The sequence below is a fragment of the Schistocerca serialis genome, chromosome 4 (assembly GCF_023864345.2).
Source record: "Schistocerca serialis cubense isolate TAMUIC-IGC-003099 chromosome 4, iqSchSeri2.2, whole genome shotgun sequence".
Lineage (NCBI taxonomy): Eukaryota > Metazoa > Arthropoda > Insecta > Orthoptera > Acrididae > Schistocerca > Schistocerca serialis.
In genome coordinates this window covers 581,642,121-581,665,306 of record NC_064641.1, presented here as the reverse complement: position 1 = coordinate 581,665,306, position 23,186 = coordinate 581,642,121, and the positions used below count along the sequence as shown (strand labels likewise).

At 40.4% G+C, this 23,186-nt stretch overlaps 1 protein-coding gene across 3 annotated transcripts in view; it reads right to left on the bottom strand.

Annotated features, from left to right (window-relative positions):
* Positions 1-440: 440 nt before the first annotated feature.
* Positions 441-23,186, bottom strand: part of LOC126474039 (solute carrier family 22 member 7-like) — a 151,606-nt gene continuing 128,860 nt past the window's right edge. For all 3 annotated transcript variants that reach the window (XM_050101449.1, XM_050101451.1, XM_050101450.1), the window contains exons 7-9: positions 4,795-5,009; positions 4,426-4,613; positions 441-954 (exon numbers count right to left, since the gene is read on the bottom strand). In XM_050101449.1, the coding sequence (XP_049957406.1) occupies positions 751-954; positions 4,426-4,613; positions 4,795-5,009 (607 nt within the window). In that variant the 3' untranslated portion in view covers positions 441-750. The remainder of the gene's footprint in view (positions 955-4,425; positions 4,614-4,794; positions 5,010-23,186) is intronic.

The window sequence follows — 23,186 nt, the reverse complement described above, 5'->3', positions numbered from 1 at the left end:
TGTATTCGTTTTCCATCGACAAAATTTTTTCTATGTCTTAAAGCATGGTATAATTTCATAGACGTATTAGCCTCAAAAGTAGGATACAACAGTTGTAAACGAGTGAAAATCTGTATGAAGTTGAGAATGGGCAAAGAAAGGGAAGGGATGGGAGGGAATTAGTGACTTCTAGCCACACATGGCATTGTGAGAACGCAATGGCGGAAGTTCAAAATTTGTGCCAGACCGGAACTCGAACCCGGATTTACCGCTTTTCATACGCGGTTGCCGTTACCGCTTCTGCCTGACAGACTAAAATTTCCAACTCATCGCACGCTGCAACTCAGTGCAACTGCACTGAAGCAAACGTCAGGGTGCAATGTCTGTCAGACAGACACCACTCAGATACTGGTATATACATGTGAAAATTTAATTAAATAATAATAAAACATAATAAGAAATCAGAGACAAAAGTGTGACACTTTAATAAATATAACATGGTTTGCATGGTGTACAGTGTATAAGCTGCTAGAATCGTCAGGTTTGTGTTCTACCTGTTCTGAATCTGTATCCACCTCTTTTGTGCATGTAATTGGTTCGTCTGATCACATTTCCATTATACCACTTGATTCGTTGTCGTATTATCATTTCCAGTTCGAATTGCTCTCATTTTATCTACAAGTTTACTCTCGTCACAAAATTTCTTTAATCATTTTTCGGTCAGAGTTCCTCGAAACACTTTCCAGAGATCATGTCCTGGGCATCAAAATTCTACAACGTCGTGTTCTCTGATTCATTTGACTTTCTGCTTGGAAGACTCCAGTACTTTTGCTTCTTTCCAAAGAGTGAAATATCTTGGTTTGTCTCCGGAAGATTCTCATTAAATGACTCCGGCACAAATGACATCAAAACAGACATAATTAGGGTCACAGCTGCTAGTACGCCGAATACGATGTACATTCCATAAGTTTTTCCCTGTAGAAAAAGGAATCAACGTCATATACTCGCATCTAAATAATATCTATGTTTAACAGTATTTTATCTGATGAAAATACAGATATAAACAAAAACAGTACACAAACACGCTTGTTGTTGTTAGTGCTCATAATGAATGAGGAACTCCAAGTATGTTGAACGACTCAATAATATACTAATGATTTCGTAATATTAAATGTTAGCACCTATTAGAGCGAGTTTTATCAATGCCAAAATAACAAGTGTTTTTAAACCTGAGTGTCACTGATACAATTTTTTGATATCACTGTATCTCTAACCAGAATGTACATGTGACACACAAAAGTGTTTAGCTCTTCTCGACGAGTGCTGAAGGAACGAATACGACAAAGAAACAGACTTGAAGGCTATTCAACTAAGAGTTCTACAAAAATATTGGAAGTGTGAGAATCATGTCCTACTGGTGTCAACATCGAGGAACAACTGCTGCCATATTCTGCACTGAGGGCAGTACCAAAATATCTAGGATTACAAAACAACACAGATTTGAATAGTTAATACTGAAAGGAGCGGTGTTAGAAACATAGAAGATGATTTTGTGAAAAAAATCGACAATAATAAATCTTCAAATGAAAGAATCTGAGAATCGATGAAAGAAAACGGAATGATAGGAGGAAATGAAATAATGTTAATGCACATACTGGAAGAAAACGTCACCATGAACAATAGTATGATAAGGATAACACACGTATTATGTGTAGATTGAATAGAATCACAGTGCAATCTATGAAATGGACAGACACATGACAAAGAGCAAATAAAAAATAACAGCCATAACAGGAATGGTAAGTAATTAAAGGAAAGCATAGAGTCACAGAACTATTAAAATGATGTGAAGCCATTATGCAGAAGAATTGTTTGACCCTCATAATGAAGTATGCGAGAGAAATGAATTAGAGGAATAAGTAGAAGCAGAAGAATACAAAGAATGTGCGACGACTGGTATGGTGCAAATATCACAAAAGAACAAGTTAAAAAATACATGGCAGATCTCAGGAAAAGAAAGACGGGGGCTGGTGATACCACACGTTACAAAAGATGTTGAAGATTTTAGGAGATGCCATACATACACTGTATTTCTCTACAAACAAAATATACTGTGCACGAGATTCCCGAGGAAACTTTCTCAAGATATTGCGGTCCTCAAACCGACAAACCCGAATAGCGGAGAGTAGTATTGTGGTCGCTTTCGGACGTGGGGAGCCGAGCCAGCCCCCAGGTCGACGATACAAAACAGTACAAATATTGCAGAACTACTCTGCTACACATAATTAAAGGATAACTTTTTCTAAATCAAGTAATTGTCTTGTATTTCGTTGAATCAATACGAAATTTTGCGCAGAGATGTCTACAGCCTTCCCGTGCAATAGTGCAAAAGCGTGGCGCCCTGTAACGTCAGCCTCTGGCTCGACACCGGTCCAAATAACGAGGTGCCGACAAACGTGAAAAACAGGCCAAAGACCAAAATTTTATGTGAGGTGCAAGAATCGACACGAAAATGCCTCAGGGGGAGGCATAAAGTGTGTTAAACCGCCCATTTGCTTGGGGCACTGATTCCTACACATTTCGCAGTCGAAAACGATATTTCGCAGTGCGATGAGCAACAACACGATGTTCTTGACAACCTTTGAGATTGTTGACAACCCAGCAGGTTTCAGCCCTTCCCTATGGAAATTGTTGTGCTGTGTCCCTACTGAACGTGATCGCAGCCCTTTGGAATGCAGTGTGACCCTAATTTTTGCCCTCGTCTACAGGTTGGAACCACTAAGAACCATTTAAAACCATTCGGCGAAATTTGAACACGAAGCAGGAAAGGGTACTTATGCATTTTCAGCCCTGATGTTTTGTTTCCTCCTGTTGTGTTGTCGCAGGGGGAGTGCCACATTGACTCGTGTGTGAATAAAACGGCAAAGAATCACTCTAAGACCGCCTGGTTTGACGGCCTCAGTGCCACCCGCCCACATTTATTGACACTTTCAATAATATGCCATTACAGAGGAAACTTTCGAAGCAGTCGTAGGGGCATGCAGGCGGGAAATCACTTGACGAACCTATGATTCTAGTTGCCTGGCTTTCGAAAAAGTGATCCTTTAATTGCGCTGCACATTGTAGCTCTGAAATATTGTGATGCTCTGCGTTTCGCTTCTTTGATTTGACGATATTACTTCTTCTTTCCCTGTTACCTTTTAATTGAGTCGTGCAGTATATTTGTAACGTGTCTTCCACTAACAATATATGGGATATGAAAGAAGAATGAACAAACCGTCAGAAGATAATTTTGAATCCAGCATACAATAGAACCAAGAAACAAGACTTTGGAGCATCAGGATATAGAGAAGATGGAAAGCTTATGCAAGGTTAATCGAGTTATTATGAAAATGCTGTTGTTTTAATAAAATGAAAAATAATCTTAGAAATACTAAATTAATTAGTAATAGATTGTAAGGACAGGAGATTAACAAGAAAACTATATATAAAATAGGGAGAAACGGTGAAACTCGAGCCTGAATAATTTGATACATTAGTTATTAGAGATGTGTGATATAGGGTTATTCCACTACTCTAGGTCTCTTTAGTATTTTCTCAATGACCTCGAACAACATAGTGAAAATGAGTGTACGACGAGACAAAGTGAAAGCTATTAAATATGCACATCATTACGTGTTAACCGAAAGCAAAGAAGATCTTTAAAAACAGTGGGGACAATTTGAGAAATAGGGTAAAGAATTTGAATATTTATAAACGTGTTCAAACCAAAGCTAATGAAAAAAAACAGCGAAATAATTAAAACAGGTGGAGGACAGATATTTGAAGATGTGAACTGCTTCACATAAGAAGCATTCTTGTAGAAGATGGAAGCTGTGATAGAGAAGTTGGAAAAAGGAGAGGGAACGAAAAAGAAGACTTCAGAAAATACAACGCTTACTAATAACAGAGACAATAACAATGACTGCAAGAAAGAGATTACGAAAACTATTTGGACTGTAGTTAAGTAAGGCTCAGAAACTTTGATAATAGGGAAAAAAGACGAGAGATATTGAGGAAGGTTTGAAATCTGTCTGTTTCGTGCTGACGCTGTAGCTTCCCTAATGAATGATGGTGATATAATTATTTATTATTTTTGGAAGATGAAGTCTAATCTACCGGGCTGAAATTGTGACTTTGCATATGAGGAGAAAACAAGTATAGTAGCCTTAAAAAATATTCAAATATGAAATTCATTTGTCTTGCCTGCCATTTTTAAATCGTGATTTTCAGCTATCATCAGTGAGGTTTTACACAGTTGATGAGTTTACGTTAACAACAGACGGTAGTCTTTACATATCAGATGAGCCACGTTTATGTCACAGTGCATCCAAAATATGATACTGCATGAATCTGTATACGTACTACCGTAACTATTTTTAAGTAAATAACCATCTGCGTACATACCACGTGCGCAATATAAGGTGGAACACTCATAGTACATTGAACAAAGGTGTATTCAATTGCGATGCCTATCTGGCGTAAACTCGTTGGATGTAATTCCAAGCTCTGCAGGTTGGTGAGTGAATGTGAAGTGTTACAGCAGAGCAGTAGTACCAGGCACAGTGTTGTTATGATCCACTGGGCTGAAGATGCTGGAAAAGCGCAACTCTGTTACCATAACACAGTGCTAAATATGTACATGTTAAAGAATTTTGAAAAAAAAAAATACTTCCAGAGTGCAATCTAATGAAATTGCATGCTCATTTCCCCTACAGATATTTGTAAGCAATTTGTGATAAGAAACGTGGAAGAAAGTACTAAACCATGAGATACCTGCGGTTAAGCATACGAGAATGATGCACAAGCAGCCTGCAGCCAGTAGTACGAGACAGTGTGTTATCCGTCTCCCAAACCTGTTTCCGACAGCGTGAGCCACATATGAACCAGCCAGTTGCAGGGATCCTTGTCCGAAGTATGCAACAAAAGGATTCGCGCCGAAACTTTTGTTGGAAAAAAGTAGAGTGAATACAATAAATCCAGCAGCTGACCTGTAAAATGAAAATATTGAAATTTGTTACCCTAATTAGTTTAAGCATTTAAATTATTCTGGTTAAATGCAGTATTTTTAATGTACATGTTTATCATCACACGACCAGAGAACTTGTTTGTGTAGCACTTGTACAATAAAACCACGGTAATTCGAGGTAAATGGGATCAGGTAGAACTCAGATTTGGGAAAACTCAAATCACGCTACTAGTAACAATTTTAGAGACCTCTTATTTAAAAATTTAATTACAACTTGATGTTCACAGTATTAACTTCGATCACGATATCAGTGATAATGATTAAAGAAAACCACCTTAGCTGTTTTAATTGTGACCGGTTTCGCCGTGTTGCGCTAAAGTCATGACACAAAAGGTTTGGTTGCCGTACGTAATGTTAAAGAGCAAATCCAAAAACATTGATCATAAGCAATCTGCTGATTGCTGGTGGAAGCATGACGAACAGCCATGGCATGCTGTGCGCGTATCTTCAATGCAGCGTGGTCCCACCATCTTCGTAGGCGAATAACGTCAGATGTCATTTGCCACTTTGTATTGCTCCACGGAGACATTGCTAATCTTAATGGCGTCATTTCATCACTACGACTCACTTTGTTGGCATCGAAGAGATGATCCCAAATGATTTAGGTTTTGACGACACATTGTAGAGATTGAGCACTGGATGTAGTAGAATCACATGGTCTTCACCTGTAAACTGCCTTAGGTAACAATTTCTGGATTTGGCACAACATCCTTCCGCTAAAAATCTAGTCTTAGAATCACGTTGAGCCTCTGCCATATGGTATGTCAGCAATTTTTGCTAATCTCAGACTTAAAATTAACAATTTGTTAATTACGTGAGTGATTTTTTTTCAACACATTTTTTGATTTTCTGTATTTATAAAGCTACTAAAGCGACATGGCTGAAAGAAACGGAGAAATGGAAAAATAAATGAACGTCGGAAGGAAAAGATCAAGTTAATATAAAAGAAAAATAATTTCAGGAGAATTTGAAAGCAGCGGGGTCAAAATTTAGAATGAAAATAGAATTTGCATGTTAAATGCAGAAGAGAGAGCAGACAGATGGCAAAAGACGTTGACGTCCTCTGTGAGAAGGAATAGTTGTCCTGCAGTGATATGATAATAAATAAGCGTTAAGTCCGGATGATGTAAGGATCCAGTGTGAGAGCCGATGTTTCACAGTGCTTTGGAAGAAATGGGACCAGACGAGGCAGGAACACTAGATAATATTTCTTCGTAAGTTCTAAAAGGTAAAAATTAAACGATTATTCGAGTTCGTGTGCAGAACGTATGGTGATGATGATCGCAATTTCCGAAGAATATGGGTCACGCAGTCATGAAGATGGAAGCATGTAACGCGGGATCGCACAAACAGATTGACGTCTCATAAACTGAAGTTTGTTGACTAGAATAACACAGAAAGGAAAAAAATGAAAAAATAAATATTTGGCAGATGTCAGATTTGGCTTTAAGCAAACTAAGGCTTGAGGGAGGAACTTTCAACGTTATGCTTGCTGACTGAAGCAATGGTCCTGAAAAATGAAAATATTTTCTAAGGACTTGTCGACCTAGGAAAAGCGTTCGACAATGTAAAGTTATGCAAGAGCTTAGAAATATCCAGGAAAACAGATATACTTTGTAAGGGAGGTCCATAATACACAATTGTACTAGAAAAATGTAGAAGAAATAAGTATGGACTTCAAACACAAGCGGTAGGATTAGATAGAGTGTAATGCACGAATGTAGTATTTCTCTTATTCTGTTGAACCTGTATATTAAGGAAGCAATGAATAAATAAACGTAAGGATCAGAAATCAGATTAAAACTTAGAGTGACAGAATGTCGAAGGTGGAGGAATTATTTTTTAACGTCCCGTCGACGAACAACTCAATAGAGATAGAGTACAACTTCGGATTAGGGAAGGATGGAGAAGGAAATCGGCTGTGCCCTTTCAGAGGAATCATCGCGGCATTTCCTGAAGCGATTTAGGGAAATTGCACGCGGTTTCGAGCCGTCGTCCTCCCGAATGCGAGTCTAGTTTGTTCACTACTACTTCACCGCACTCGTCGAAAAAATATCAGTATTAATATTTGCTGCAGAAGTTTGTCGCTTCGAAAAAAGTGGAGATGAATTTCAGGATCCGCTGAATGGGGTGAACACCCTACTGCGCAGAGAATTTGGGTTGACAGTAGCCAGAAAACAGCAATATAATGGATAATGTCCGAACTAAAGAGCACATAATAAGTAAACCAGCAGAGGCGAAGACATTATTTCCCTCCAAAAGGGCCGGCCGCGGTGGCCGAGCGGTTCTAGGCACTTCAGTCCGGAACCGCGAGACTGCAACGGTCGCAGGTTCGAATCCTGCCTCGGGCATGGATGTGTGTGATGTCCTTAGGTTAGTTAGGTTAAGTAGTTCTAAGTTCTAGGGGACTGATGACCTCAGATGTTCAGTCCCATAGTGCTCAGAGCTATTTGAACCATTTGAACCCTCCAAAAAGGACCCAATATTCGCGAATATAGGTTTTAATTTGAGAAAGAAAATTTTTGAGAACGTACGTCTGGCACGAAGGTAGTAGGGAGCTAAATCATGGCCTGGGAGAAAAGTTAATAATTCTTTTTGTTTAGAGGAGAAGACATTATTTCCCTCCAAAACAAACCACTATCATCGAACATAGGTTGTAATGTGAGAAAGAAATTTCTGAGAACGTACGTCTGGCACGAGGGTAGTACAGAGCTAAATCATGGCCTGTGAGAAAAGTGAATAATTCTACATACCGTAAATTAAAATTTGGAAGTCACTCAAAATAATCAGATAGGAAAGAAGTACGTCAAAACTATTACACAGAAGAAAACATGGTAATCTTCATAATAGAACAACGAGTCGTTGAGAGGAAACACACAATTAAGAATGTTGGGAGTAAGTGTTACTTTAAAGTAAAGAGTTTGAAGAAGGAGAGGAATTCGAGGCGTGCTGCATCTGACCATTGTGGACATTAATGGTCCAAAAAACCGAATAATAATAATAATAATAAAACAGCAGTAGATAAAAAATTATCGTCTGACGCGTAGCGCACACATCTCGCGCAGCTAGCTTGTAAATTTCGCTGTTTATTTCTCCGGGAAGCTTCTCGTTTGGCCTCACGTAAACTCGTGGAGCCAGTTCTAGAAACAGTGACGTGCTACAACATCACGAGCACTGCCCTCTACTAGAATGAAGGCCGTCTGGTGGCGTTGGGACCCAGTGAAGTGTCAAGGAAAATGTATAAGTAGAGAAGAGACAAACGGGAAATCATTCTATGGACGATATGCGCCACAACTGGGGAAATCCAGTGACGTAAGCGACTTGCACAAAGGACGTATTCTTATCCAGCGCCTGGGATCGAGCATCTCATATACGGCGACACTGGGGAGCTATTCGGGTGCTACTGTCTGGGGCATTTATGGAAAGCAGTTGAATGGTGGTGAAAGCAAGAGTAAGCGACAAGGTGTGGGATCTCTGAGCCTCCTCACAGTACGTGGATATCGGTGGTTACCCGCTCTGTAAAGCAGGTTGACGGGCATCTGCAGCTTATTTGATGACAGAGTAAAATTGCTGGTGCAGGCCCGAGTGTTTCGTTGTAGCCTGTTTATAGTAAAAGTTGTTCAACATCGGGCTACAGATGATCTGAGTCCGACGTAACATCGGGAGCCAGACCCTCACGCAGAAGCTACCGGTCAGTAATTTACAGGCACTGAGTGACCTCTAAGTAGACATCGGTTGCCACATACCTCCGGAAAGCTACCCAAGATTAATGGAATTCATGCCACACGGAATAGCTGTTACGTTGTCTTATCAGGTCGCAAGAAACAAATGTCGAGCCTAAAGTCCAGATGAAATCGATGCTGGACACTAGACTTCTGACAAGCTCAGAAGCTGTAATATCGAGACAACTCGTGAAAATTTTGGCAATACATTACGTCACTCTAGAGTCAAGTAATAGAAGGAACATCAACATATTCCTACAGCTTGTGATCTTCTATTATGGGTACATTTCTACAGTAATGGAAGAACATGCTTCAGTTTCTGTTTATAAGCCTCAATAGAATCTCTGCATTTTCCATGCATATTATCAAAATAAGTGCATAAATTCGTATGCGTCTATATGTGCATGTTCCACATCTCCTACTAAACCACTGGACTGATTTCAACCAACTTTGTGCACTTATCCCGTATTGACAGAAAACAATCGCTGTGGGGATAAGAACCATCTGTCTAGTACAGTTCAGGAGATATGACGTCAAAAATGTGAGATACGTGGTAAACTGCCACACAATGCACGACGTTTGAAATTATTACCTGTACGCTACTTACTCTATTCGCAATACTTTTCACAGACAGTATTCAAATTTACACCTAAATGCATCTAAAAATTATACCATGGTACCACACATAGCTGAGGATAAATGACTTAACAAACACTGAGATGTGTGAAAAAATGTCACAGCACATATGAAGTTTTAATACATATTTTACTCTTTACTACTAAGACACTCCTTCATTCGAGTCAACTTAAGAAAATACCTGGAACTACGCAGCGCTTATGGCAGCTATCAAGTGCGAAGGGCAAACGGCTGTAGGCGAAAACAGTAGCCATTTATACAGTATCCTTTTATTATAAAGGTGTTTTCACAAATACATGGAAAAGAAGCTTTTTCCATGTTACACAAGAAAGTTAATTTTTTTCTCTTCTTCTCTTCTTCTCTTAACTGGACAATGCAGTTAGTATTATAGATAAAAATGGGTATGAATGTATGTATGTGTGTTCCACACCTCCTCCTAAACCAATGGATCGATAAAACAAACTCGGTTTACGTATCATTTACTGCCCAGAGAGAAACGCTGGGGGTAAGAACCACCAACCTATCAAAGGGTTGGGAGTGAAGGTGAAAAAGCAGTGTATCCACGAAGCGCCATTACCTGTACTTTAGTCACTCAGTTCTTGGGAATGAGAGCACGTCGTAACTTACAACGAAGTTCACTCATAATTTCAAGGATTAAATAAAGTTTTCCTCGGTGACAACCACCACAAAATGATGAAGGGAAAAACGTTTATCGCTTAATACATTTTTATCGTTCATGCCATAAAACTGCGGCATGATGCATCATGTTTTGCTTTAATACGTTACTCTAGCTGTATTCGTGACCATTTTACAGACAGTATTCACATATACCGCTTAATGTACCGGAAAAAGTATGTCACTGTACTCCACATACTTCAGGATGATAATAATTATAATTTCGGGTGCCATAGTGCCCTGGCATAGGTCTTTCTATTGGATGCTACTTCGGCAACTTGTATTCCATAATCTACTCCAGTTATCCAAGTTTAACGTGGAATCCGAACCATGTGTTGCTTCTGGCGACTCCTCGCGCCGTTCACAGGTGAAGGCTAGGTTAAAACGCAGACTAAAGAATCCGTGGTCCGGCAGGGACTCGATGCCATGATCGCTCGGTTTCCAGGTCAGCGCTTTACCTTTTCTCTCCTTCATATTATCAGTCATTGTTTTCGACATTTGGTCTAGACGGTCGTCTGATGCCACCCCTTTAAGTTTATCGTCGAATACTTCATTAGTTCTTTTTTTTTAATTACGGAGGACAGCCAACCCTCTGATCGTCGAACACTCAGGGCTAATGTGCCCGCGACTGCATATACCAAGCATATGGCGTCACAAACACTGATATGCGTAAAAGACTGACGCATCATGCAAGGCATCTTAATGTATTATTTCCTTAGTACTAACTCTATTCAGAGTACATCTCGCTGACAGTAGTCACATATATCACTGGAAGTACCTGCAAAATTGTGAGAGTGTGTAGCGCATATTTCAAGACATACGACATGACAAACACCGAGTTCCGTGAAAACGAAACTGCTGGCAAAATTCGCTAGAGATACAGGAGAAGTGCGTGTACAAATACGCGTTAAATGTGTGTGAAATATATTTGACATGTGTGTAGGCGGGAAAGCCATGGGTGTGAAGTTCATCCTAAAACCTTGGAAGATTTCTACCAAATTTCGTACTCATACTAGTAACGATCTGGAAAAAATACTGTGAAGGTAAGGACCACCAGCCTCCAATATGGGTGAGCATGATAGTTTGGAGAGAGATGAGTGGAGGGGGGTTGGAGGAGATGGACATACAGCGAGGAGGAGGAGAGACCAGAGCAGGAGATAGACAGAGAAAGGAAAGGAGGAAATCGACAGAGATGAGTGAAGGAAGAGATGGGCAGGGAGGGGGAGGGTTTGGACGAGATGAAACGAGAGAGGAGGAGGAGGGAATGGACAGAGAAAGGGAAGAGAAGGAAATCAACAGAGAAATGAAAAAGGAGGAGAAGAACAGGGAGAATGGAGAGGAGGTGGACAGCGAGAGTGAGGAGGAGGAAATTGGCAGAGGATGGGAGAAGGAGCATATGGATGGAGATGGGAGGTACTGATGTAGAGAGATAAAACTCCTCCTTTTAAGAAACCAGTTGTAATTAAGCGTAATCTTTGGATTTTTAACGTCTAAAGTAGAAGAAACATCACTAGCAATGCTCAAGCAGGATTACAGCAATGACACATAGAAAAGCCACAGTTGACGAAGGTGAAAGCAAGACGACGTTTGCTGGAAGGTGGAACGACAAGTACAGCCCATTAATTGCATGTACATCTTCAGCTGTTAATCATTTTTATTGTCTTTCTATCAGTTTTTTTTACATTCAGTACCTAGTAATACCATCCAGCTATACTACACGCTGCTATATGAGTGCTGACCTGACAGAAGAAAGTCCACGGGCAGTACAGATCCGTACCAAAAAGCTGATGGTCCAGCATACTATGATTAACTAAGTAGTAGCTGAGAAGTCAGGTGACTGCATGCAACGTCTGCTGGTTGAGAGACATCTATGAATCTCACTTTCTTGTGTTCTTGATCTCCTCCAGGGCTTAAGCCATCTACCCCTGCCTCTCTTGGACATCAGCACCGCTAGAGAGCAGATGCCTTTATTCCATCTGCCGGTTTGTCTCTCGTGTGACAAGCATCTGCCTTTTACTCTGATATTCTACTTTCGCCTTCAAATTTCGCCTTCGCCTTCAACTCTTGCCTTCGCCTTACATCCGTAAAATATCACATTTCTTTAAAATTGTCTAAGCTTCTAGTTACAAACCACTGTCGTCCATGCGACTCGCATATGGTAAATCTATACCCTTCCTGGAGCTTTCCACAATAGTCCGAATCGGCAAAAAACGATAGAGTTTTTTGGATTTTTTTTACTTTCATTTACCCTCACACATGCTCCCCACATTCCACTCGAGCCATCCTGTACAAATGTAAGTATGGCAGGTGGAGAAACAGGATCTGGAACGATTTCGATGACAATGGGCAATCAAATACAAAAATAAGGACGTCCCTAAGGAATACATCAGAGAAAAAGTTGTAAACCTAGAAGTGAAAGAGACGATACCAATTTACAGTCGGGAGGGTAGGGAGGGGGGAGTAAGATAAGAAAGAGGTCCAGTAAAAATTGAAGGGGTAATCGACAAGATGATAGGATGAGTCAATTAATGAATATGATGAAAAACTAGAAGGACGACAAGAGGGCAATGAAAAAGGTGAAGTGTACAGAGATTTGGCAAGGAATTTCCTTAGTTGGGGTAAATTTTGACAGTAAGTAAAAGATTTGCAAGGTGTGGAGCTATCGAATAAAGAATTGAATGCTGTATAGGCAAACTGGACACTGAATACGAACAGAAAATCCAAATCAAAAGAGTTTGAAATAAATTCAAGCAGTTCAGTTAGGTTCAGGTGGAAAGTTAGATAAGATTTTGGGAGGAGGCAATAATAAAGAGATGCGAACCATCTGAAGGCAAAAGTGGGTGGGGAAGTTATTAAAATTTGTGGTAGAGTTACAGATCAAAAGTTGATTAACAATGTTCAGGTACAACAAAAAAGTGACATTTCGGTAAAGATTAAGAAGGTGAGACAAGAACAAAGAATGCACGAAGAGGGCGGTACATTCATTGTGATATCATGATGCAGTAATCGGTCTTCTACCAATAAAATGTTTGATCATCTAGGTGAAATGCATCAGGTAATTTTCATTGACATAGGGATAACGTCTTCGATTGGTAATCAAAACATCATTGGTCCCAGGTTCGAATCCCGCCACTGCTTAAATTTAGATTAATAATGAACATTTTGAGACGAACACTTCCGGCATAAGAAGTCATCCTTATTCTGCCAACGGCCTTGTCCAGAAGGATAGAGAAGCTGGCAGAGGTTCAGGGCACTCTTTTGTCCTTGGGGTGGGAAACTGCCCCTAAAGGAGGAAGAATCAGTAATGATCAACGGCATGAGGATGAAGAAGGCAATGGAAACCACTGCATTAAAAACAAGTAACGTGTATCCGCAAGACTGTAACTGAGAAAGGGTCATGTTGATCTCTCAATTGGCAAAAGATTCCGGATTAGTCCCCCACTCTGATCTCCGGGACGGGACTGCCAAGCGAGAGGTGACGATGAGGAAAAGACTGAATAAAAAATGAAAGGATAACATTCCACGAGTCGGGGCGTGGAATGCCAGAAGCTTAAATGTGGTAGGGAAAGTTGAAAAGCTGAAAAGGGACATGCAAAAGCACAATCTAGGTATAGTAGGGCTTAGTAAAGTGAAATGGGAAGAAGACAAGGATTTCTGCTCAGATGAGTATAGGATAATACCAACAGCAGCAGAAAATGGGTAACAGGCGTAGAATTCCTTACGAATAGGATGGTAGGGCAGAAAGTGTGTTATTGTGAACAGTTCACTGATAGGGTTGTTCTTATCAGAATCGACAGCAAGCCAACACCGACAACGAAGGTTCAGGTACATATGCCGACGTCACAAGCTGATGATGAAGAGATAGAAGGAGTATATGAGGATACTGAAAGGGTAATACAGTACATAAAGGAAGATGAAAGTTTAATAGTCATGGTCAACCAGAATGCAGTTGTAGGGGAGGGAATGGAAGAAAGGATTACTGGAAAATATGGGTTTGGGACGAGGAATGAGAGAGGAGAAAGACTAATTGAGTTCTGTCATAAATTTCAGCTAGTAATAGAGAATCCTCTGTTCAAGAACCACAAGAAGAAGAGGTATACTAGGGAAAGGCCGGGTGATAAAGGAAGATTTCAGTTAGATTACGTAATGGTCAAACAGAGATTCCGAATTCAGGTAGTGGATGGTACGGCGTACCCAGGAGCAGATATAGACTCAGATTACAATGTAGTAGTGATGAAGAGTAGGCTGTAGTTTAAGAGCTTGGTCAGAAAGAATCAATCTACGTAGAAGTGGGATATGGAAGTACTAAGAAATGACGAGGCACGCTTGAAGTTCTCTAAGGCTATCGATATAGCAATAAAGAATAGCTCAGTAGGCAGCACAGTTGAAGAGGAATGGACATCTCTAGAAACGACAGTCGCAGAAGTTGGAAAGGAAACCATAGGTACGTAGAACGTATCTGCGAAGAAACCTAAGAGATACTGCAGTTGATCAATGAAAGAAGGAAGTACAAAAATGTTCAGGGAAATTCAGGAATACAGAAATACAAGTCACTGAGGAGTGAAACAAAATAGGAAGCTCAAGAAACCTAAGACGAAATGGCTGCTTGAAAAATGTCAAGAAGGCGAAAAAGAAATGACTACCGGAAGGACTGACTCAGCGTGAAAGTCAAAATAACCTTCCGTGAAATTAAAAGCAATGGTGGAGAGATTGCGAGTGCAACGGGAATTCCACTGTTATATGTAGTGGAGAAGGCGGGTAGGTGGAGAGAGTATACTGACAGCCTCTATGAGGGGGACGACTTGTCTAACAAGACAGAAGAAAAAAAGGAGTCGATTTAGAAGAGATAGAGGACGCAGTATTAGAATCAGAATTTAAGTCAGCTTCGGATGGCTTAAGATCAAATAAGGTAGAAGGGATAGATAACATCCCATCAGAATTTCTAAAATCATAGTGTGAAGTGGCAACAAAACGACTTTTCACGTTGGTGTGTAGAATGTATGGGTCTGACGACATACCATTAGACTTTCGGAAAAATATCATCCAAATAGTTCCGAAGACTGCAAGAGCTGACAAGTGCGAGAACGATCGCATAATCAATTTAACAGCTCATGCATCCAAATTGCTGACAAGAATTATATACAGAGGAATGGAAAAGAAAATTGAAGATGTGTTGGATGACGATCAGTTTGGCTTTATTAAATGCAAAGGCAGCTGAGAGGCAGTCCTGACGTTGTGGTTGATAATGGAAGCAAGGCTAAAGAAAAAGGATTTGTCGACCTGGAAAAAGTTTTCGACAATGTAGAATGGTGCAAGATGTTCGAAATTCTGAGAAAAATATGGGTAAGCTATATGAAGACACGTATAGTATATAATATTTACAAGAGCCAAGACGGAATAATAGGAGTAGACGACCAAGAACGAAGTGCTAGAATTAAAAAGGGTGTAAAGGAGGGATGTAGTCTTTCGCCTCTACTGTTCAATCCATATACCGAAGAAGCGATGATGGAAATAAAAGAGAGGTTCAGGAGTGGAGTTAAAATTCATGGTGAAAAGATATCATTGATACTATTCGGTGATGACATTACTATCCTGAGTGAAATTGAAGAACAATTACATAAATTGCTGAATGCAATGTGTACAGATTATGGATTGAGATTAAATCGAAGGAAGACGAAAGTAATGAGAAGTAGCCGAAATGAGACCAGAGAGAAACTTAACATCAGGATTGATGGCCACGAAGTAGATGAAATTAAGGAATTCTGCTACATGAGATTTACTGTTTGGGCAGCGAAATAACTGATGATGGGCGAAGCAGAGAGCATATAAAATGCAGACTACCAATGATCAGAAAAGCGTTTCTAAAGAAGATAAGTTTATTAACATCGGATATGAATTTAAGTGTCAAGAAGTCTTTTCTGAAAGTATTTGTATGTCGGGCAGCCATGTATGAAAGTGAAACATGAACCATGGACAGTTTACACAACAAGAGAATACAAGCTTTTGAAATGCGGCGCTGAAGATTAGATGGGTGGCTCACATAACTAATGCGAAATAGAACTGGGCAGAAAAGAAATTTGAGTCACATGACTAGAAGAGGCAATCGGTTGATAGAACACATTCCGTGACGTCAAGGGATCACCACTTAATGCCGGAGGGATGTGGGGAGGGGGTGGGGGTAAAATTAGTAGAAGGAGCCCTATACATGAATACAATAAGAAGATTCAAAAGGATGTAGGTTGTAGTAGTTATTCGAGAATGAAGAGGTAGTGTATAGTAGCATGGAGAGTCTTCAGACTGAAGACCACAACAACAACTGGCAAAGACAGAATGTTGTGCAAGCAAAGGTACACTACAGGTCAGAATTAACTGCCATTTCACTGCTTCTGCTCAAGTACCAATGATTATATAGTATCAAGGTAAGCCATACTTCTGTATCACATAGTTGTTTATTAAGGATTTTAATCACATTATATTTTTTAATTGTTGAATAAAAGCCTGCGTTTGGGATAATTACAGTCACCATGGTCGAGTGGCAGTGGCAGTCACCCTTCACACGCACCATCATTGCCTCAGTTGTACGCATTTTTAAACAATTTTGTTTTGATTCTTTTTGTTAGAAAACATACGAGGAAGACTGAGAAAGCTAAATGGTAAGTAGAAGATTTGAAAAAAGACAGAATACGTTGCTGTGAAAGTTAGATTAGAAAAGCTCCGGAAACTTGTAAAGACTTTTAGGACGCTATGTAACGTTCCCTGGCAACATTCACACTATTAATAAACTAAAATTTAATTGTACTACACTCCTGGAAATGGAAAAAAGAACGCATTGACACCGGTGTGTCAGACCCACCATACTTGCTCCGGACACTGCGAGAGGGCTGTACAAGCAATGATCACACGCACGGCACAGCGAACACACCAGGAACCGCGGTGTTGGCCGTCGAATGGCGCTAGCTGCGCAGCATTTGTGCACCGCCGCCGTCAGTGTCAGCCAGTTTGCCGTGGCATACGGAGCTCCATCGCAGTCTTTAACACTGGTAGCATGCCGCGACAGCGTGGACGTGAACCATATGTGCAGTTGACGGACTTTGAGCGAGGGCGTATAGTGGGCATGCGGGAGGCCGGGTGGACGTACCGCCGAATTGCTCAACACGTGGGGCGTGAGGTCTCCACAGTACATCGATGTTGTCGCCAGTGGTCGGCAGAAGGTGCACGTGCCCGTCGACCTGGGACCGGACCGCAGCGACGCACGGATGCACGCCAAGACCGTAGGATCCTACGCAGTGCCGTAGGGGACCGCACCGCCACTTCCCAGCAAATTAGGGACACTGTTGCTCCTGGGGTATCGGCGAGGACCATTCGCAACCGTCTCCATGAAGCTGGGCTACGGTCCCGCACACCGTTAGGCCGTCTTCCGCTCACGCCCCAACATCGTGCAGCCCGCCTCCAGTGGGGTGTCGCGACAGGCGTGAATGGAGGGACGAATGGAGACGTGTCGTCTTCAGCGATGAGAGTCGCTTCGGCCTTGGTGCCAATGATGGCCGTATGCGTGTTTGGCGCCGTGCAGGTGAGCGCCACAATCAGGACTGCATACGACCGAGGCACACAGGGCCAACACCCGGCATCATGGTGTGGGGAGCGATCTCCTACACTGGCCGTACACCACTGGTGATCGTCGAGGGGACACTGAATAGTGCACGGTACATCCAAACCGTCATCGAACCCATCGTTCTACCATTCCTAGACCGGCAAGGGAACTTGCTGTTCCAACAGGACAATGCACGTCCGCATGCATCCCGTGCCACCCAACGTGCTCTAGAAGGTGTACGTCAACTACCCTGGCCAGCAAGATCTCCGGATCTGTCCCCCATTGAGCATGTTTGGGACTGGATGAAGCGTCGTCTCACGCGGTCTGCACGTCCAGCACGAACGCTGGTCCAACCGAGGCGCCAGGTGGAAATGGCATGGCAAGCCGTTCCACAGGACTACATCCAGCATCTCTACGATCGTCTCCATTGGAGAATAGCAGCCTGCATTGCTGCGAAAGGTGGATATACACTGTACTAGTGCCGACATTGTGCATGCTCTGTTGCCTGTGTCTATGTGCCTGTGGTTCTGTCAGTGTGATCATGTGATGTATCTGACCCCAGGAATGTGTCAATAAAGTTTCCCCTTCCTGGGACAATGAATTCACGGTGTTCTTATTTCAATTTCCAGGAGTGTATATACGCCGCTATGAAGCAATTTGTATATACTGTAATTATTTAACAAAAAAATATTATTTAATTTTGTGTAAAGGACATTCGTTATTATTGTAATATCTTCAGTAGTAATATTCTCGATGTATTTATGATTGTAATATTTCTATACTCATAATGTAATTGCGAAATGTGTAAATATCTGCGATAACAAAAATGTAAAAGTCAGCCACAGAGGAAAATAATGTTGTAAGATTACAAAGAGATGTTAACGGTCAGCAGTAGTACAAAAAGCACCACGTAGTATGTATTCTTTGTCGTCTTTCTGGAGAGCTGAGAATGAGAGGAACCTGTGACGTAGCATTTTATGAACGGGTAGACTTCTTCTGTCTGTATCTAGATTTAGCCGCCATTAGAGGAGAAATTACAAACTAATGTAAGTTGAATTATTGTTGTGGCCTAAATATATTATAATTTTATCAAAAGTGTGTATTACTAATGTAAATTAGCTTGCCCATGTCATCTATAATATTTCGTTAAAGAATTTTCAGCATTTTTTAGCAATAATCGCTGGTGTTGCTGGGCTGTGCCGCGACCGAACGATTTGCAGCGGCGGCACATTTAAAAAATTGTTCCGCTAAGAAAAAATTAACCAAACCCGAAAATCGGGAGTAGATAAATATTAGCAGTGAATTAAGAAAATGTTTTTTCTTTTACAGCGATCCTGAGACTGACGGAATTATTTACTAGTTTCACATTTGTGTATTCATAGGCGGATAGTTAACGCTGAAGTTTAACGATTTGTTGGTTCTTTCAAATAACTTAAATGTATAGTGAAGTGTGTGTTTTATCAATTATAATTAAACTTCGGCTTGGTAATGTTTAACCATTTTCTGCTAATAGAGACAGTCTTGTGTTCCATAGCTAACGCCGGGAAGGAATTCAGTAAATATTAAAAAAAAAAAAACCACTGCATTTAGAAAATGTGTGCCAAGGCCGAATTATGTAAAGCATTTAATTCTCAACTAAAAATTCTTAATCAGTTAATATGAATTTATCAGCATGAGAGGGTTGACTAAGTTCACGTAATTTTAAATGTACTTAATTCTGTCTAAATGAATTTTTGTTACCACACGTAAATAAGAGGTTCTACAATAAAGTTCGTACGTACAGAAAGAAAGAATAAAATAACAAAAAGCAAATTTTTTTAAAAAAAGGTGACTATTTATTTTTTTAAATTTTTTTTAAAATTTCATTAAAGTTAGAAACAAGATTAAAGAGTGGAACGCATTCGCACCCAAGCTCCTGCATACGAAGAAGTTCTAAGTATCATGTTAAAACATCTGAATCCGGAGTGTGTTTGAAAAAGCGACTCAAGGAGCGTGGACTTCAACTTGCCACCAGTACTGTAATTGACAAATGTGGATTCCAGCCACAAAGACACACAAATTACGACCTGCTTCCAGACATAATTACATGTATAGTATCTTGTTCTTCCAACTACGGAGAAATGAATTATATTATTAATCTTGATGACGATCTCAAATTTAAAAATCGTAGGTATACTTTCAAATTGCGTCATCAATTAAGTTATGAACATCTGTGACATTTACTCGAAAACTCAAATAGTTTGGATATTTCACATTTTCAACCAAGAAGGACTTAATATCGCCTGATGAAGTGTACTGTTTTCCATTTGTCTTTTTTATAAACTTGCTTGAGATGAGCGAGATTATCTCAAGGCATACTTTCCTATGGGTCACCATTATGGCGTAGACAGCTTTTATCTACGACAAACATGCAGCAGAGTTCCCAAAAAGTTAAATAGAGACAATGCTAATGTAATAATTCTTTTCAAACAATATGAAGATAGTTTGAGGCATGTATTTGCGTAGCATGTTAACCCTATTAGAACTTACAACGCGTTCGTCGAACTGTGTAGATGTGCATGAAGTGAGGTATAAGTAAAGATGACAATTTACGTAAATAGAATTATTCTATTAATTTTGATAACTGTGCTTGTATTTCATAGAGTAATGGAAGAGAAAAGAATGAAACTGTGGCCTGTATGTTAATTTATGCTTCATATCATTCAGATACTTTTTAAAATGGCGCCAATTGATGTAAAATTCATATCATTGAGACATATTTGAACATGGCGTAAATTTACGCAAAATTCAGATCCTTTGGATGCCTTTGAAATGGTGCAAGAAACTTCAGATAATTCAGCTACGTTTCAAAATGACGGCTACAGGCTAACTGTTCGGTTTATCATAATGACTGCTATGTTTTCTTGTTTCGTTTTAATGATTGGTAAAATACTGGAATTTGATTTGTTTGTGCGTGTGTGTGTATGTGAATGTGTGTGTGTGTGTGTGTGTGCGTGTGTGTTTGTGTGTGCACATGTGTGCTTGTGTACTTTTTTATAAACAGTGACACACACGGTCTGGATACTTTCGAACGTGTTTAAAAACAAAAATTCAGATCATTTGGATACATTTGAACATTTTTGATTGCAGCATCAGTGGGCCTGCAAAGCATAACTGGGCTAGAGCCGCCTTTGCATTCTTTTTTTTTTTTAATTTTTCCAATATCGTCATTCTGAATTTCTTTTAAATTTTCCACGACTTCCATCTTGTATTTTTAAATTTTCCCACCACTGCGCTTGGTGTTTGGCGACTGTAGTGCTATCGCCACGTTGCTTTTTTTTAATTTCTCACCATTTGAATCTTGCATTGTTGAATTTTCCGCCACTGCTAGGTTTGTGTTGTTCGATAACTGTAATGCCGACTAGGTACCGACACTTGAACTATGACCTAGAAGCCCTGCATTTATCCTTTTGCCGAACGTGGAGGCTGTTATAATACGATCCGTTATCAGGGCAACCATACAGTCATTTACGACCCTAGTGCAGCCGGAAGAGCTAAGCGCCTGCTGGCTACGTATTACAAGCGTCAATAGCTAGTGCTTTGATCGGGCAGTTGTTATGGATTCAGACCAACCGTTACTGTAACGAAGTCTGATAGTCGAAGATCTGCAGGAGAAGGCAGTTTCACGACAATTTGCGCTTGGTGCATTATAGATCGTGATTTAAATATCCCAAGCCTTGATGGAGCTATGTATATGCGATCAGCGTTCAATTAACACGAGCCGAATTTTTGTAATTCTTTTGGGTGATGATGATTTAATATCAATTTTGAACACATGTGAAGTTTCTAGCAGTTCTGACAGATGGCAAAGTGATCATTCCAGATGCCGTCTACTCAAGGTATTCTTTACAGTCAAAGTGCTGCAGTTGAATTCTTGGTTGTGGAAAAGGAAACCGTGGTGGAATCCATAAACATTTCGGTGCAGTGTACGGTAATGGTGTAATTGTTAGTAATACTGTTGGAGATGGTAAAGGAAAGTGCAGTATTCCAGTTACGTGATCGGTCAAATCCGGGAAGTCTTGTCACAGCCACTGTTTCGTAATGCTGAATGGCGCGGAAGGCGTTGCTTGCGCAGACCAGTGTTTCAGAACTGGACAGTTTGGTCGATAGCTACTGGTGAGCAATGGAAGTGGGTGTGGAATGTTGAGACTCTTCGTTATTCAAAAGTGTGCTCAGACTGGGTTCTACAAATGCTCGCAACAGACCACAAGATTGAACGGAAAGCCATTTCATATCAACTGTTGGAGTAATTGGATGCCAAAGGAGAGGTCTTTCTATAACGAATCAGTGCAAGTGACGAAACCTGGGTGCATCCCCTTGAGCTGGAAACTAAAAGGCAGTAGCTGGTGTGGCAATCACCAAAAAAGAAGAAATTAAAGGCAGTTCACTCTGTTGGCAAAGTCATGATGACAATCATTTGTGACAGTGACACTGTTTTTCTCGTGAATATACTGCCAGAAAGGTCAAGCATTAATCGCAGCCATCTCTGATGACTATGGATAAATCCAAATCCGTTGCCGAAGTGCTCGGGCTGAAGGAAGCCAAAATAAATCACCAAATTGCTTCATCCTTCATACAGTCCAGATCTGGCGCCATTGTACTTCGATATGTTTGAATCACTCCAGGATTCTCTTTGTGGGACACGCTTTGACGACGATGAGAGCGCAATTGATGGAGTGGAAACATGGCTTCGAACACAGGACCAGAACTTTTACCAACAGGAAATACATGGTCTTATACAACTCCGACATAAGATCACAGAACATAATGGAAAGTGTGCAGATCAATAGTTCGTGTTGTAAGTAGGCTGTTTAGGTTTTTATGTTCGTAACGCCACTTAGCGCTCTATATGAAAATCACTGACTGAGCTGTGTGCAGTCTGTGGCTGGTTGGCATTGTTGGAATATTCGCTATTGTAGTATTGTGTAGTTGGATGTGAACAGCGCGTAGCGTTGCGCAGTTGGAGGTGAGCCGCCAGCAGTGGTGGATGTGCGGAGAGAGATGACAGAGTTTTGAGAGCGGACGATCAGGATGTGTGTCCGTCAGAAAAAGGAAATTTGTGAGACTGGATGTCATGAACTGATATATATATATATATATATATATATATATATATATATATATATATATATATATATATATATATATAACGACTTTTGAACACTATTAAGGTAAATAAATTGTTTTTTCTCTATCAAAATCTTTCATTTGCTAACTATACCTATCGGTAGTTAGTGCCTTCAGTACTTAGAATCATTTATTTAGCTGGCAGTATTGGTGCACGCTGTATTGCAGTAGTTTGAGTAACGAAGATTTTTGTGAGGTAAGTGATTCATGAAGGGCATAGGTTATTGTTAGTTACGGCCATTTTTTTGTAGGGATTATTGAAAATCAACTTTGTGTTGCACTAAAATAAATAAAAATATTGTGTGTCAGTTTACTGTAGATCAGAATAAGTACAGAGAGAAATGTCTGA